The sequence below is a fragment of the Lepisosteus platostomus genome, chromosome 11, assembly GCF_059453375.1.
Source record: "Lepisosteus platostomus isolate fLepPlt1 chromosome 11, fLepPlt1.hap1, whole genome shotgun sequence".
NCBI lineage: Eukaryota > Metazoa > Chordata > Actinopteri > Semionotiformes > Lepisosteidae > Lepisosteus > Lepisosteus platostomus.
In genome coordinates this window covers 45,895,426-45,912,673 of record NC_142621.1, presented here as the reverse complement: position 1 = coordinate 45,912,673, position 17,248 = coordinate 45,895,426, and the positions used below count along the sequence as shown (strand labels likewise).

Genomic DNA, 17,248 nt, shown 5'->3' with positions numbered 1-17,248 from the left:
TCACAATGGCATTTGAACAGAAAAAAGTGCATAAGCAGCATATATCCTCATAACAAACTGAGTGTAAAGCTCTGAAATTAGTCAATGCTCTAGCTGTGCAATCTGCCAAATGCACAATAATGAGCTGAGAAATAACAAACTATATAAGTGCATCCTAATGTTTCTAATGAACTGCCAGACTGGATAGCTCAGAAATCCCAGTCATGTAATTGAGTTGGCCTAATAACCTTCAGATTCACTGCTGTCACAGACATCTATAATAATGCAGCTTTTAGTGAACACATCACATGGGCTTTTGTGAAAGTATTTTTTAAGAAATAGCTCCAGTGTTGCCATCTGCTATACCAGTTCAATGAGATTCATGACACCATGTCTTATACTGCAAATCTTGCTGATACACAGTACAAGACTTCATATAAATAATCCCCCCCAAAACAGGAGAATTATAATAATCCCAGTAATTATAACAAGGAAGAGGATAGACATTTCCAAAAGGTAGTTATAGCAGTTGCTCTGGGTGCCTGAAATACAAAGAAACTCTACATATGAACTTTGGAATAATTAGAAATATTGAAAAATATTTTATAGTGTTGGCATGACTTTGAAGCAATAAATGTTTTTTTTTAAGTCTAAAAATTTGAACCAGTTTTACATGAAACAACACAAAACTACTGTTTCACAATTATATTATTTCAGTGAATATTTAGAAATTATGTAAATATTTAAATGGAGATAAAACTTCATTTATAGACAGTAGCAATTGTTACGGGTGTCTAAAGCCATTTGTCACGAAGTGTCTTTCAGGACCCTGTGCAGACGACACAATCAAGAAGGGAGTGAACACACACAGGGGGGAGACAAGGAACTGGGCTGGAGGAGGAACGGGGGGGGCGTGGTCCAGGGCGAACAGTCCAAAGGGAGTCCAAAGGGAAATCCATGGGGAGGCAGATGTCCAGAGCCGGGTGATCAATCCAAGGCGAACAAGACAAAGTTAAAAGCCGGAGCGGGATCCGGTGAGGGGTCGGGGGGGAACAGAACCAGGCGCTCCAGGTCCCGGACTCGGCCGGGAAACCAATGCAGAGCCCAGAACAGTGTGAGCGTCTGGCTTTTGTAGGGAGGCAGGAACAGGGAGCAGGTGCACAAAATCAACTCAAAAGTGAACGAGCTGGAGCGCCCTTAAGGGGGAGAGACTGCAATCGTGACACCATTATTATGGATGGGAGATACATCCCTAGATTTGAAATGTGCCTTCAAGGCTGTATCTGACTAGGATTTTGATATAGGTGCCGCAGTGCCCTCCCGACACTACATGGGAAACATTAAAACCACCGTCTGACTGAGCAGTACAAACATACAGTAAAAAGCCAAAAAAGGAAGGAACTGTGCTTTTTTAAAAAACCACAGATGTGTTCAATCTGTAAACATTTACTGCCCTGGTTTGCTTGACATTCTGTTCAGTGTGGATTTGCGACATTAGACCAAAATCCCAAGATGTTGTTTTTTTGCTCTTCCAAAAGTGTGAAAACTAGAGGATGATTGATAATTTGTGACAATCTGAAACCAGGTTTTGTCCCACATCAAGGTGTAAAGCCTTTTTGTGAATGGTTTCCACGGTTCTGCACATACAAAATACAAGACGGGGCTGAAAAAGGTACAAATGATCCAGAAGCTTTAGTGATTATTGATCCTATTTTAAATGTTCAGAATATCTCATTGTATTACAGTGACTCACTCCAGGTGCTGTGTCTACACTGGGAACAGTACGGTGACACAGCACTGCCAAGAGCAAAGACTACTGAGGAACCTGATTCAAGTGCTCAGAATCCTTAAAAGCCCTGAAACCGTCAACTACTGTACATGGACGTCAACAACATCGAAACTCAAACTAGATGACACAAGTAGTAAGAAACTAGTGCTTTAAAAACCGAGAACAGCAGGCACTACTTTACACAAAGAGTTGTGGGAGTGTGGGAGGCTTTCTTCAAGGACAGGATCCTTGGATTGATGAGCTACTAACTCCCAACTATTTACTACGAGTGAGGTGGGCCATCGTTCGTCCTCTCTACTCCTCTCATTCCTAACCATTATGCTCTTTTCAGGCTCAGCAGCAGACACAACCTTTGTGTCAGCAGCACGGAACAGTCTTGACCTTTTAAAATGACTTCCGTTTCCTCCTCAGCCCCCAGCAGCGTTCGTGTCTTGAGAAGCAAACTTGCTAACTTTGAGGTTCTTATCCAGCAAGAGCAAAAACCACAAAAAACAATACAGCAGGTTTCAAGAGTGCATTAAAACCTCCCAGCCAAACAGATGAGCTGTGCAAGCTCCTCGGGCCGGCCCTAAGGGAACGCTGTCCACGTGGAGCTGGCTGTGAGTCTGTACACTTTTACAAGGCCGATGACCCCTGCCATGACCTTAACATGACCCCACTGTTCTTTACTGGACCTCAGGAATACCATGATGATAAAATCAGCATGTTGCATTAGCTGGGATACGAAACATCCGCTGTAGCACCCTATCACTTCCTTGAAGCCCACTGTGGTAAAATAAAAACTGAGCAAGCATGTTGGAATTATAGGAAAAATGAGGGGAACCCCACAAAACAAGTCCAGAAATAGTATGTTCCCTTTACTGCCCATAGTCACCATCCACAGCAGGCCACAGAAGCTGCAGGGTTCTCCCACATATGCACAGACCCCCCTGGCCATTTCTAGAGCAGAGAGCAGCGCGTGTATGTATCCAGGTGACAATTATCATTGACATTGGCCAAACTGCAAAGACCCTGAAAGACATCCCCAAAGCTCTTCAGAAAGATATCAGGAGCCAAGATTACCCTGAAACTTGGATCACACCTTCCCCCTTGCTCTCAACAACAGAGCGATTTTTTTATAAGCCCCTCATTCCTTTGCAGGTTTCAGATTTCCACTCTTCTCTCCCTTCGTCTGGACACCCCCTCTCACCTGCTCTGGTCATTAACATCAGTTCACTGAGGACAGCAACGCCCAAGGGCTGAACGCTTTGTGAATGCTTGGAATACATACCTGGGGAGAAAAGTGGGGCTCAACCCTCTTGGTTAATGGGCAGCCTCCTGGCCACAGGGTGAGGAGCCTCGAACCCCAGTCAGAGAGGAGTGGACCCAGGGGCGGGGTGAGGTGAGCGTGAAAGGAGGCCTTTGAGCTCAGGTCATGTAGCCTGTTTGGTGATGATGGTGTTCATGTTGTCATGTTGCTGTCCCTCCCCGGCCGCAGTGAACAACTTCCTTATTAAACAGTGTCAGTGAGCTGGCAGAGGTGGTGAAGAGCCCAGCAGACACACTGGCCCTCCATGATCAGGATTGGGGATCTCTGGCTGATGAAGTGCAGAGTGATTTACTGTGGTTAAAGCAGAGTGAACACCGCTCAAACACTACAGGTTTGGCGGGTGGCCAGGCAAGAGTCTGGGTGTGGTTACAGCACCCCTCCTCCCTCCCTGTGTCATCTGCCCTTCACATGTGCTTTTAGCCTTGAGAAGCGCACTCAAGCCTCTCATAAATGACCACTAGATTCCTCAATAGCTTCTATCCACAAGCAGTGAGACTGGAGAACACATTTAGCCATCCCCCTCGGACCACACCTACACCATCACCATCTACCTCTTTATGATTTCTGATCTGTTGCACATCTCCAGTCATTGTTTACACGTCTGTATTGTTTACATTCAAACTGTCTACATGTTTACTTGCACATTGTCTGTTGTTTGTTTGTATATTGTCTTGATGCACTGTTTGCTTTTTGTCTTGTGTTTTACACTTGTTTTACAATCGAGAGACTTTCTGTAAGTAAGAATTCCATTGTACCAGTACCGGTTACATATGGCAATAAAGTTCAAGTTCAAGTTCAAGTTGGCCGTTCTAAAGGGATTCAGCCTCGCAATGGGGGTCCAGACATCTGTATGGTTTTAAATCTTTATCGCTGCACGCACAGGAAGTTTACGCAATTTCTCGCTCAAGCAACCTGGTCCGCTCTTGTTTCTCCTGAGACCTCCGCAAAGCCCACGGAGTGCAGATCGGCAAACTCATGCAATGTCCCCTGAATAGAAAAACAACAAGCAACCCAATCTAGTCATACTGCTTGTCTAAGCTTATCTGCGTTGGATCCCTCAGGTCTTGCTTGCTATTTCCCTTGGGGACAATAAAATACACCCCCAGCCACATACACCAAGCTGCAGACATCTGAGAGCAGAATGATCTTTCTTTTTCTGGTCCGGTTATAGAATATGTACCTCACATTTCTGAGATATTTGTACACATACACCTGACACACGGTTTCGCCGATACCCTGCACACTAGTTTACGGGCCTTAATAAATTCGATTAGAAGTAGCTCTCGATGTGTATTGCGTCTTCCATGCAGGAAACACAGAATAAATAAATCGGTGAACTAGCTCAACAAGATACACTATGCCACAACCCGCCGTCCACAAGAGTATATCATTGAAGATTAATTTGGAAATAAATCAGAGGTAGAGAACTGTATGGATACGATCAACTAAAAGGGTTATTCCATGCTGAAAAGAGACGAAAAGCAACAACGTAATTGTAACCGATGCCACTTTGGTAAGTGATCGTTCAGCAAAGACCTAATCAAAAACATTTAAACCCTTTCTCCTCCGCTCCAGGAAACGGAACTTTCTCCATTATTTTTCTTTATTTTCGGGGATGGTTATTTTCACTGTCTTCAAAGTTTCCACTGTGTAAAACCAAGAAGGCTGCTGCCCACAGTACTGTCTAAGCTGTGATTTTTGTTTGTACGAATGAGATCTTTACCTTCAGAAGGAGGTGTAAAAAAAACAAGCTTTAATTGACTCATCCCACATACATTCCGGTAAAACAGAATAAAAATGAAAAACAATGAGAAAAATGACATCATTTCGCATAAAGGTCTCCAAAAGAAACCTTCAGAGGTGAAATGTACGTAGAAAACTGCTGTTTACTGTAAGTTATGTTCAGAAACCCGAAGATCTGCTCATTGTACTGATGAAAAACCTGGTTAAAGAAAAACGAGTCTTTAGAAGAGAACTATTGCTAACTTCTAATGTGAGAATGTTCGAGTGAACTATTTTAAGAACCAAAATGCGTAAATTTTCCTATAAAGCACTTCAGAAAATGATAAAAAGTAGTTTTTTTCCACAAGATAGGGCAACTCAGCAGCGAAAGGAAGGAAACGTTAGTGGCTTTAAATTTTCCAGATTTACCACATAAGCAGTCATCACTTTTAACTGAGGGAGAATCACAAAAGTAAATTTCTGGAGGATGTGGCTCCCACATTTATCTTGTCAAGTTTTTAGCTGTTTTCTTGCAAAGAAAATATACGTTTAAACCCGCTGACTCAGAAAAAAAAACACCAAACATGAACATTTTTAACATTGTTTTTATTAAACATTATTTTTTTTCAATTAAACTTGTATTAAAACATATTTAATTTAGCTTACAAAACTGAGCAATACTTAGCAAAAGCCCTCTTGGTGATGTAACCTTAAATGTGAAGAATGTTTATTTTTAAGTCACAGTCACGAATGAAAACCTTTTTATTGTAATCAAAAATGTTACAAAGGACTGAGCCAGTGCTGCTCCTCCTTACCAGCAGACATTTCAGTGGGGTAGTGAAAGAGGTAGGTGCTGCGATAAGCAGAACTGATGGGACTTGTTTCAGACAACTCATTGTAATGTTCTGTGGCTCATTGCAGAGGTGTGGGCATGATCTGTAGCCAGGAGGTACATAAGACACCGGCTCGTTCACAAGCATTTGTCTTTTGCTTTTCGACGTGCTGCCCGCGAGGCTGTAAAGACTCACTAAACCTCATTCCCCTCGTGGGTCACCGGGTGACCTCCGGGTCTCCCGGCACACGTGTTCCGTGTTAGTTTTGACCGGAGTTACGTCCAGCAGGTCAGAGCTACAGATGAACTGGACACAGAAGGAGCGAGCTAAGCGACAACTCATTAACCAATAAAACACATTCCTCACAGCTGCAAATATACAGGATCTATATGCCAAGCCTTACAATCTGAGCAGCAAGGATAGACTGGAACCCTGCCAGTTTTAAAACCACAGCGTCCTGTCAGTGCTGTGAAGCGTGGTGCCTCAGTCTACATAAATACACAAAATAAAGATACCCCTTTTCAATGGGCAGGAAGCTATACATATAACACTAAAACAAGACTCTTACGGTCTTAGATGTATTTCCACCAGCCTTATCACAAACCACATCTCCCCCTTGGTACGTACAAAAATAAACAGTGTGCTGTTTTTGAAATATTCAAAAATGATAAATTCACACATTTAAAAAATGGCAAGGATAAATTGCGCTTGGAATTAATTTCTACGATCTTGTTATATCTGTGCGTCAGGAAACAAGTCGAGAGGAGAACAGGTTTGCCTATGGTACACAATGGAAAAACTGCAGAGCAATTCATGCTACAGAGGTAAGTTTAACATAGAATGCTTTTAGCATTCTTAAGCCATTACTCTATAAACAATAACATTTTTGTTATTACAGCCTATAAATGTTGTACATAAATAGAAGGACCACTGCTGACCAAAAAGTATTGTTTTTGAAAGAAAAACAACAACCAGACTGCCCTCATTCTAATGCTTGCGCATGTCCTCATACACTGTATCATTTTGTCGTCGGCTCTGAGATCTCTGCTTCGCAAAGAACTTCTTTAACTGAAAGAAAAAACAAAACAAAACAATATTAATTATTTTGATTTTTGCAGCTGTTACCCACAAAACACATAATGTGAAAATACTTTTCGTCTGAGCGTCGGAAGTGAACTTTTTATCAGCGTTGACATAAATCTGCTTCCTTGCACAAATGTGCCCACAGACATTACAATCTGTGCAGAATGGAAGCTTTTTGCCTTATCAGGCTTTGCATCACATTTCTCTGAATATGCTGTCTTATCTATTTTCAAAGAGCGCTTTACCAGAATTGATGTAATGTTTGTTTCGCCAGATTAAAGAAGATAACTTCTCGTTCAGTCTTACAAATTTGTATTAAAAAGCTGACCAGCTGCTCTGTTGTTGATAGGGAGCTGAAGAATATGAAGAAGTTGTCAAGTCTAATGGTGGTGATTTGAAGAGAAATCCATCCATCCATTTATCAGTTCACCCACTTCCTAACTGCTTTATCTAGTACAGGGTCGAAAGGGAGACAGAGTCTATCCCAGTAAGCAACAGGCACAAGGCAGGTTACACCCGGACGCCAGTCTATGCCAGTGCACAGTCTCATATCGGGGCCAATTTTCCCCAAAGTAACCTAATAATTAACCTGTATGTTCATCTTCCCAATGGACTGTGGTAGGCAACCAGAGCAGCCGCACAGAGGACCAAAACTCATGCCAACGTGGAGAGAACACACAAACGCCATGCAGACAGCACCCCAGGTCTGGAATTGAACCCAGGGCCCCAGTGCTGATAGACCATGAGGCAGCAGTACAAGCCACTGTGCACCATGCTGTCCTAAGAGAAATTCATCGTGTCTTTAATCTATCTTTACCAGTTAGAACGTAAAGCTTGGATGTCCCATCCTGGCTCCGGTGGGCCAGTGTCTGAAGGTTTTCAGTCCATGTCAGCTCTCTTAACCAGCCACATCAGCCCATTGTTGGTTTAACTGGACTAATTTAACAACCTTGGATGCTGGAATCCGAGACGTCCTGTAGACACAGCTGGCCGTAGCCTTTCAGAACCAGGACTAGATGACACTGGGAAGAGAGTACAGGTGCACAAGCTTTCCCCTTGGTCCTTGAGCACAGAACCTAAAAGTTGTTTTTTCCTAGATCTTTGTAAATTGCCAACAGCTGAAGACCTTCAGAAAGCGTCCCACTGGTCCTGTTTAAGCTCAATTAGGTTGTTCAGAGAGGAGGCGGGACCAAAACCATGCAGAGCCAGAGCCTTCCAGCTCCGAAAAAATGAATCTGGGCCTGAGGAGTTCATGATGCATGGTGTACGTGACTCCTTCTTGAAGGCCCACATAAAAAAAACAACATGTCTGGTCAGCCTCTTGTCAGCCAAAGCGTGTCACCACACAGCCCTCCCCTCCACGTGCACCTTGAGTGCACCTGAAACGCGTGAGAGAATGTTTGTGAGGGTGATACATCTAAAGATGTAATAAGGGGTGTGTTGTTGTGGGAAATTCTTCATCAGAGGAGGAGGAGGGCACAGTCTTGTGCAGAATCAGTTTTATTGAGCCTCAATAAGGGCAGCAATGCATGCTGGGTCTGACTCGCAGAAAAGACACCCTGCAAAGAGTTTTCAATCCTTATATACGGCATGGGCTCAGAAAGAAGTTTGGTTTCACAGTTTTGTGGTTTGTTATGGCTATTTGCTCTGTCCTTTGATATATAGCATAAATCAAACTGCTCCAAGTCCTGTCCTTTGATAAGAAGGGGGCATTGATCTGTGGTGTCCTCCTTATGGGTGTTGGTCCTGTCTTTGGTTATGTAGTGTAAGTGACTGGAGCTGCTAAAGCAAGTCACTTTATTGTATCTTAGCTGAACTTTTGGTAAAGGCTAAACAAACAGATCCCAGCAAACCTGCTCTCTGAACATCCAGGCCCAATTGTGCAAAAGACAAGGGCAACATTTAAGCCTCACTGCCGGGGCCCCCGGGCGGTGTGGGGGTACTCACCCTGGGCCACTGCCAGATGATGAAGCCCATCACACACAGCAGGAGCACGGAGCCGGCGGACATCGCTGTGATCAGCATCAGGGTGGGGGTCAACTTCAGGGCCTCTTCCTTGTCGCAGGGCTGCTGCTGCTGCTGCAGTCTCTCTCCTGGCCAAGACAGACAGCTCTTCAGCACAGGCCCAGTACAGGCAGAGTGAACAGGTGCACGCTGCATGCACAGCAGCCCGAGAGGGCACAGAGCAGCCTACGGGAATAGTCATAACCATATTATGCAATAATGTCAGAAGTGAAAATGTTTCTGTGCTTTTCACTTTTGTTTAGTGGACAGAAAGTGTGGCAGCCCCCACTACCCAGACACAAGTAGATGTCTGATAATCATGGTGGCAACATGGCAGTTTGGAGCATGTTCGAGTGGATCACCTATGACTTCTGGTCTCAATGAATCTGCAGCCAGGATTGGCTAGGCCTTATTTCGCTGGGCTCAGTAACAAGGATCCTGTATGAATGTATGCATGAAATGAATATGACAAAACTGGGGGTGTTGCTATTTCTCCCTAGATTATATATAAGTGTTCAATCTTGCTTATGAGCTATAATCTGACCCTTTTGCAGCATGCTAAAATATTGAATCTTATTCCTCTGTTGAACTGATCAGTGAGATAAACTCTTCCTTTGTGGTGAACTAAAGTGCCAGTGAGTCCTAACTCTGACCAGGTAAGAAAGATCAGGTACAGGTGAATAAAAACGGGATCATTGGTGAGACCTGTAACATACTCTTGCATATGAGACTGATCAATCTAACTTAATAGACTGTTAATATCAAGACATCCACTTTTTTTCTTATTTGGCTTGGTTTTCTGACTGCCTTTTCTTCTGCATTTCAGATCTGAATGTCAAGCGTAAAGTTGTCTGTGGGTGTGAAATTCCCCCGGTGCTTTGAACCGACTTCAATAACAATTTAATCACACCTTTTTCACCTCCATATTAAAAAGAAATAGACTGATCTTTACTAGCATGTGTCTGCTAGTGAAGCCATCAGGTATGTTGATTTCTTCAAGATCATTAAAACTAATATCTAGCTATCTCCAGTACACCACGGGGCAAAACAGTCCTACCAAAGCCATTATTCGCCGTTACTACTGCTGAAAACAGAGCTGACACACACATACCTCGGACCAGAAGCAGGGTACCAGAAGTTTCATGTTTCTTCATCGAAGCTGTATCCATATCGAGAGCGATGTACTCACACACATACACCCCAGAGTCCCCCTCTGTCAGTGCTTTGAATGTGACTTTGACATCCTCCAGTCTTCCTGTAGTGATCAGTCTGTCAGTGTACCCGGGCTTTACTGTCAATGTTCCGTTGTTGTTCACAAACAGCACTTCACCCTCCTGGGTGAACTTCCTTCTCACATACAGGCCGTCTAGACCCGGCACTGAGACAGAGCAGGAGAAGCTCACAGACTCCCCCGGCCTCGCCTCTGTGTATGGAGGCCTCTGGGTGGCTGTGGATCAGACAGAAAAACCTTCAGATTGAGGCAGAGCCGTATGTAGTGGTACCAGAGAGTTGAAAACAGATCCTAAGCAAAATAATGAACTGCAATCACTGCAACAAAGCTGTGAATTTACAAAAAGAGACATAAGTAAGGTGACAAGTGAAAGGAGACTAAAAACCCACCTAGCCTGTTTGGTATTTAGTAGCTGATTGATCTACGAATTTCATCTATCCTGCGAACATCAAGTGGATGTTCATTTAAAATTGAGAACAAGAGGCACTTTGTTACACTAAGGGTTGTGGGAGCCATGTTGCTGAGATCTTTAGATGGATTCGCCACAGCCTCCTAAGCAGGTCAGATGGGCTGTTTGCATTCCTGTCCTCTGCACTCTCTTGTGTTCCTCAAGTTCATTTTTGCCCAGTGTATATTGATAGTCTTTGTTATCTATATGTAACAGCCTAATATTGTCTGCAGTAAATGCCCTTTTCCCAGACGTTGGCAGTTTTTGAATTTTATCTGAATCTTTTTTAAGATTTAATTTGCATTTTCGTTTGTATTTTGGGATCTGTGGTTCACTAACTACACCCAAAATTTCAAAATCAAAAACAACACCAGAATCTAGACCGTTTATAGAAATGTGAAAGACGAATGATCCACAGAGAGCTCTGTGTTACATCAGTGCTTCACCGTACACTGAGGCTTCAGTCCTGATCTCAGCTTTCCCTTCATTCCTTTACACTGTATCTAACACAGCCTTTGGAATGGCTTGAGGTTAGAGATAGAGGTCCTGTTATTGACAGCAAACTCACTTAACACTGACCACTGCATTTACTGACAGGCTTTCAATTTTGTAACTTTCTTACACTGAGCGATCTCTCCACAGGGAGGACACTTTCAAGAACAGGGACGTGTTAAGGATATCAGAGAGTCTCCCTCACACCTAGACTCAAAACCTTCTTTTTTACTTTACTTAACTGGTTCTGTTCTTTACCCTTCTGCTCCTGCTGTGTATTCAGTCCCCTTCATCAGCTGTCTCCTCTCGTTGTGTATTCTCATTGTGCATATCTTGTGTATTTGTTATTGTTGTTTTTGTCGTTCTGTAAAGCTTTGAGAAGCCACCTTTAAAAGTGCTATATAAAATAAAGCTTGTATTATTATTATTATTATTACCTTCAAGTGTTTTGCGAGTGTGTCCGAGAAACACTATACTAAACAATAAACCGGAAAAGCGATAATGAAGGTGGCGCGGATCAAACGGAGTTTACCAGTTGATGAAATAGTTGGGTCTAAAGTCCAGACAGGTAGAATCAGGAAGGCGGTGAGGAGCGGGATACGCCAGGCTGTAAGCACGGCCATCCCTGCAGTGCGACGGATGTGTCTTCGCTGACTCTTCAGTTACCCTTCTGCTTCACGGTTCAAAGCCCAGGAAATATAACCCACACTCGAGTCGCGTCAGTTCGCTCGCCAACTCTATCCCCCTCCAAAAAAAAAAAAACAGCAGGGTGCGAATATGTTTTTTTTAAATGTATGTATAGGCCTATGACCCTTTTTTATTTAAATGTTGGTTTACAGAATTGGTGAGGAAAGCGCTCAAAGTCGGGATAGGTTTAAAAAAAAACGAAATAATTTAGAAACAGCACTTTTCTGCCTGAGAGAAGTAAGAAATGTGAACATCAAAATATCCAAACACCTTTGGGGTATCTCTTTCGGGTACATTAATTTCCTTTAAATTTAATGCAACACTAAACAGGAGCTTATTTGTGACATGGTTGCATAATTCTTTAAACTTTGGGCACTGAAACAAAACATTAAGTGAATATTTATGTTTGATCAAAGGTGAAATAGTGATGTTTTTGTCAATGGACTGAAAAGGTATGGTCTACGGCCCTATTTTCGTGATCATACTGCCCTCTTGTGGCCAAAACCTGCAACTGAAGAAAACACAAGTGTATTGTAATGCCGAGAAGACCAGCAGTGGGGCTGGAGAGGTGAGCCCCAGGAGAGCATGCTGGGATAGTTGGGAACATCAGGGACATTGCTAACTTCTGAAACTCGGGGTGAAGGACAGGGGTTTGTCACATAGTACGCAAGTGGTTTTCTCATCTTTCTCTGTCCAGGTCTGTGACCTCAGGTTGGCACCCTGAAGTGTTTGGCTTCTGTCAGTCTGGATGATCATCTTCATTCGGACGTTTTTGTGCATGCTTGCCGGCAAGAGCAGTCCTTTTTAAAGGAGAGCGGACCATGTCATTCGGGGAAGTAAATGACCACTTTCTTTCCTACTTTTCTGTGTGTTTATTACCGGCGTTACTGTATTTTTTTCACCAAAATGTTTCTATTCGAACGGAAAGTTTCTTTGACGCCAAAGACAAAAACTTGGGATTTTACAGGATGCTTATTTTTATGCAGTGTAAAATGCTATGAAATCAGAAGTCGCTAACTCGGTTTTCACAAGAATTTGTTGGACTGTAATAATAACCCCGTAAATACGTGTCCAAAACGTCGTTTTATTAGACTTGATGAGTCTTCGTAGAGAGCAATCACACATATTCAGATGTCTGATGATTAGCTTCGGGAAGTACTAAGCGTTACTAAAATGCCTTAAATTCAGTCTGAAAGAAAAGATTGTCCTTTGAAAACGTGTTTAATATTTTTAAAATTCGCTTAGAGTAATTTTGTAAATTCTAAAATATTAAACACGTTGAAATTGTTGCAATGTCATAAATAACACCCCTTTTTTTAAATTACTTGTATTGGATATTGTAACGCTTACGGCCGACAGGGCGCTGTGTAAGAGCCGGCGTACCAGAGCGGGTGACGTCACCGCCCTTCCCTGTGATAGCAGGACCACAGCTACTGGGCTGTAGAGAGATCTCTCTTTAGCTCACGGGGCTAGGTCGCTGCAGAGAGACGCGGAAGTCCCGGGTTCGAGCCTCCAGTCGGGATGGGGCCGACCAGATGCGGCAAGGGCGCCCGCCTGAGCCCCAGTTGCGTTACATTGGTGTCAGAAGCGGGGTGGGATAGCCCTTCGCCGGGGACGGCGATTTAAGCGGGGGAGAGTGTAACGCTTACGGCCGACAGGGCGCTGTGTAAGAGCCGGCGTACCAGAGCGGGTGACGTCACCGCCCTTCCCTGTGATAGCAGGACCACAGCTACTGGGCTGTGGAGAGATCTCTCTTTGGCTCACGGGGCTAGGTCGCTGCAGAGAGACGCGGAAGTCCCGGGTTCGAGCCTCCAGTCGGGATGGGGCCGACCAGATGCGGCAAGGGCGCCCGCCTGAGCCCCCGTTGCGTTACAATATATTAGACAGCGTCTCAAAGAGTTTATATTTCATTAATCCCAATTTGAGAATAGGATTAGTCGATAATTCGAGAACGTTTTCGTCAGACCTACAAACCGACACTTCCCTCTTGTGGACAGAAATTAAATGTATTATTTGTATTCATGTGAGCATCATCATTGACACATACTCGGAAATAACTAAGTGCGTGGCAGTTGTCGGCTATTTTTATATTTTGGAGTTAGAAAGAACCGGGCTTCGAAAAATGTGCATTTCAAACCACAATGAAAATACACAGTAACGTGCAGAGCCTCCAACTGACATCATAAAATAGATGAAATTCGCAGGCATGTGCAGGGCCACGTTCTGTGGTTTAGAACTAGACAACAAAACTTCCGGTGACGTAATGCAGCATTATTACACGGGCAAATAAGCAGGGTCGGGAAAACTTCTCTTTTAAATCCAGTAGATTTATTGCTCTGGAGTTCGAGACGGTTTCGACGACAAATCCGACTTGTTTACTTTGCACGCAGTTCACGTTGAAACAATTCTGCAGTGAAATGTCTGCTGCACAACCTATACTCACCGTAAATCGCATAATATTAGTCATTCAGGTGGGTAGCTGCGTCAGCACGCGTAGGCTGCAAAGGAACAAGTAACAGGTTTATTCCATGCTGAAAAAAAGAAGAAAGAAAACACAACGTTTCGGCCGTGGAGCCTTCTTCAGGTGTAAGAGGAATTTATGAACATCAGTTTTAACATTTGAAGAACGCACCACGGCCGAAACGTTGTGTTTTCTTTCTTCTTTTTTCAGCATGGAAAAAAACCTATTGTTTCTTAACATTAGTCATTACAGGGTCAATTGCATAGAACTGAAAAGCAGCGAACTAACTGGAATTCTACCCGTGGCCAGGACGCAGCTCCGTGCTAAAACAGTCCGCCACCTTAAAACCAAATGCAACGAACCCAAAGCAGCAGCTGCTGCCCTCTAGAGATTCCTATAACTTTATATAACGTTCCTGAATATAGTGGTATTACTATTGTTACTTAGTAATGCATTAATTCATCCGTCGTTTGAAAAGTATTGTCATATTTAACTACAAATTGCTATACAGTTCCCCCACAATTATTCATAGTGAAGTTTATTAATACGTGTTTTATTAATAAAAGTGTAATGTATTAATAACGAAGTTTAATGTCTATATTTATTAGTAGCTGTTACTACATCTAATGCACTTAGAGGTTTTAGTATGCGAGAGGGAATTTCAGATATCCTCGGGATTAAAGAGAACTGAAATTAAGTAAATACGTATTCAAATTAGGTATAAGTCTTAAATGTGATCTGTCACATCTGGCTGTTAATTAGATGTGTTGTATTTTTTATTGCAATGGGACTCTACACTTGTGTTTCTCGGGGGAAAACACGGATTTGTGGGATTTAGGGGGACAGAGAATACGTTGTGTTGGGAATTGTAAGAGTACCTTAAAGATAATTTAAAAACTCTTTATTTTTTAAAGTGATTATTTGTGTCCCTTCTCGTATCCGTGGCTGTGGTCCAGTAACAACAGTGTCGGAATAACAGCCGGAATGTGTGGAAAGAAACGAGCTGGCCGGCGGGACAGTGCAGTGCACCCACGGGCACAGCAAAAACACGCGTCACCGCCACCCTCGCGGGCGGATTCGCACGTCCCCCGGCTGCACATCTGGCCGAGGCGCGCGGGGGCTCAAGAGGTTCCGTGCAGATGTGGTCCGTTTCTGTCCACGCGGGGCCTGCGGGACCGCTGCGTGAACCTCCTTCCTTCCACGCACCGCGTCCCAGAGTCCTGCGTACTGGTCACCGCCGAACTGGTACAGCATTGCCGGAAGACCACAGCTCACAGCTATCTACAAAAGCCGGGTTTTCAGTCTTCCTTGAAAATTGTGAGCACTGAAGCAGATGTTTATAACCCGGTCGATTTTATAGGTCGGGAAGGTAAAACACGTTCTGTTAAATTGACGTCATTTTTGCCTCACTCGGAATTGACTGTAGGTATATGGCTTTCTTAAACAAAACTCAGATTATTATTGAAATCAGTCGATAAGACAGGGGTGTGCATATTATCAGCGTTCACATAGCTGTGTGCGATCTGTTCACTCTGTCCAGCCACTTTCCCATCCTCCCTGCACCTCGGAGTGACAGAAGCAGAGGGCGCAAGACGGCAGTAACACACACACACATTGATTTTCTTAAGTTCCTCTTAAGCACGCTAACCTTTGAACCCGCCGAGTTTTTTGGGGGGCGGGGGGGGGGGGGGGGGGGCGTTCCCACTGCTCCTATGCAAAAATAATGTGCTTGTGCATCACCGGTCTCCGGGCAAACGTGCCTTTTCTATTCTACCACTTCCTGGCCGTAACAGAGTCGACTTCACACCTGCTGGAAAGACAGCTCCCCAGCTAAGGAGATAACAGCCGGACTGCTGTTTACCTGACCATATCCGAGCCTGCTGAAGCCTGGGCGCTTTTTAAAGAGCTCTTACACAGCTGATAAGGTCTGAAAGCCGAATATTACTACGACACAGCACAAGTCACTATGCAGGATTCTTAAGGCATTTATTGTGGTAGATTTCAAATCTGGTGGATTGCATCTTGCTCCCTTGTTCACACGTGGTCTCGGTGAGGTCAAGGGGTCAGCAGGACTCTTGGTGATTGGCTGCCTATCACTAAATAAGGAGTGTACAGTATTGAACATTTGATGACCACCCATTTTATGGATGGTCATGTATTGAAGTATTATTACATGAGTATGTTAGTATTAAGAGAAATGTAAAACAGATGGCCGTGACTCAACATTTTTAAATCGGTAACACCTCTTCTTATAATATGACATCACAGTCTGTCGATTTATTTTAATCTGAAGGTTTTGGTGGCCAGCTGTGGCCTGATCCGAGTGCCTGTCCCCTGCTGCTCGTCACCCCTCCTCATTCTAGAGTTTCTCGCGCATCTCACTTTGAACCTGAGATCTCTTCCTGGCACGTGAGTTAGGGAGCTGAAAAACAGGAAAGAACAGTAAGCACCGTGGGGATATTCCTTCTCCATGTGACCTGGCTGTTTTCTGAGCTCGTCACTGACAGGCCTTTATATCAGACGAGCATCACGGATCCAGGGACTCCCCAGCACAACCCCCCATCCTCCAGATATACCACGCGTTACACTTGTAAATACACAGTAGCAGGCGTCATCTCAAAGCTCAGCCAACAGAGACTGTGAGATTCTATACCTACAATTCTGTTGTCATCGTTAGTTTATTTACTAAGAACTTTTTTTGGCTCAAAGAATCACGAAGCATAAATCAAAGGATAAACTTCGTCCAGCACCGTGCGGCCCCCAGCCTGGGAGATACTGCGTGTAGCAGCTCCAGTATGGACATCCTCCAGCTTTCCTGTAGTGATCAGTCTGTCAGTGTACCCGGGCTGTACTGTCAATGTTCCGTCTTTGTTCACAAACAGCACTTCACCCTCCTGGGTGAACTTCCTTCTCACATACAGGCCGTCTAGATCGAGCACTGAGACAGAGCAGGAGAAGCTCACAGACTCCCCCGGCCTCGCCTCTGTGTATGGAGGCCTCTGGGTGACTGTGGATCAGACGGGTAAGACTCAAGCATCGCAGACAGCACAAGCAGGGTGATTCCTTTTTATATCATCTGCCTAAAGGTAAATCTAAAGTTTCATGCACAAACAACATTTTCTAAAGGGATGAATTGCAGTATTTTCTTGTAGCACATATACCACTTTTTGTTTTACTTTTTAAAAAATAGTTATGACAGAAATTGATTAT

At 43.8% G+C, this 17,248-nt stretch overlaps 1 protein-coding gene and 1 long non-coding RNA gene across 3 annotated transcripts in view; one reads left to right on the top strand and one right to left on the bottom strand.

Moving 5' to 3' along the window:
• Nucleotides 1-5,388: 5,388 nt before the first annotated feature.
• LOC148652832 (uncharacterized) overlaps nt 5,389-17,248 on the bottom strand; it is a 13,175-nt gene continuing 1,315 nt past the window's right edge. Inside the window, exons 1-4 of one of the 2 annotated variants that reach the window (XM_088600040.1) lie at nt 11,423-11,590; nt 9,831-10,166; nt 8,663-8,808; nt 5,389-6,700 (exon numbers count right to left, since the gene is read on the bottom strand). In XM_088600040.1, the coding sequence (XP_088456166.1) occupies nt 6,620-6,700; nt 8,663-8,808; nt 9,831-10,166; nt 11,423-11,513 (654 nt within the window). In that variant the 5' untranslated portion in view covers nt 11,514-11,590 and the 3' untranslated portion in view covers nt 5,389-6,619. Of the gene's footprint in view, nt 6,701-8,662; nt 8,809-9,830; nt 10,167-11,422; nt 11,591-17,248 lie in introns of those variants that run through there. The other variant, XM_088600039.1, reaches the window with a different exon arrangement.
• Nucleotides 16,782-17,248, top strand: part of LOC148652831 (uncharacterized) — a 4,844-nt gene continuing 4,377 nt past the window's right edge. Inside the window, exon 1 of the long non-coding RNA XR_015925434.1 lies at nt 16,782-17,060. This is a non-coding gene — a long non-coding RNA (uncharacterized LOC148652831). The remainder of the gene's footprint in view (nt 17,061-17,248) is intronic.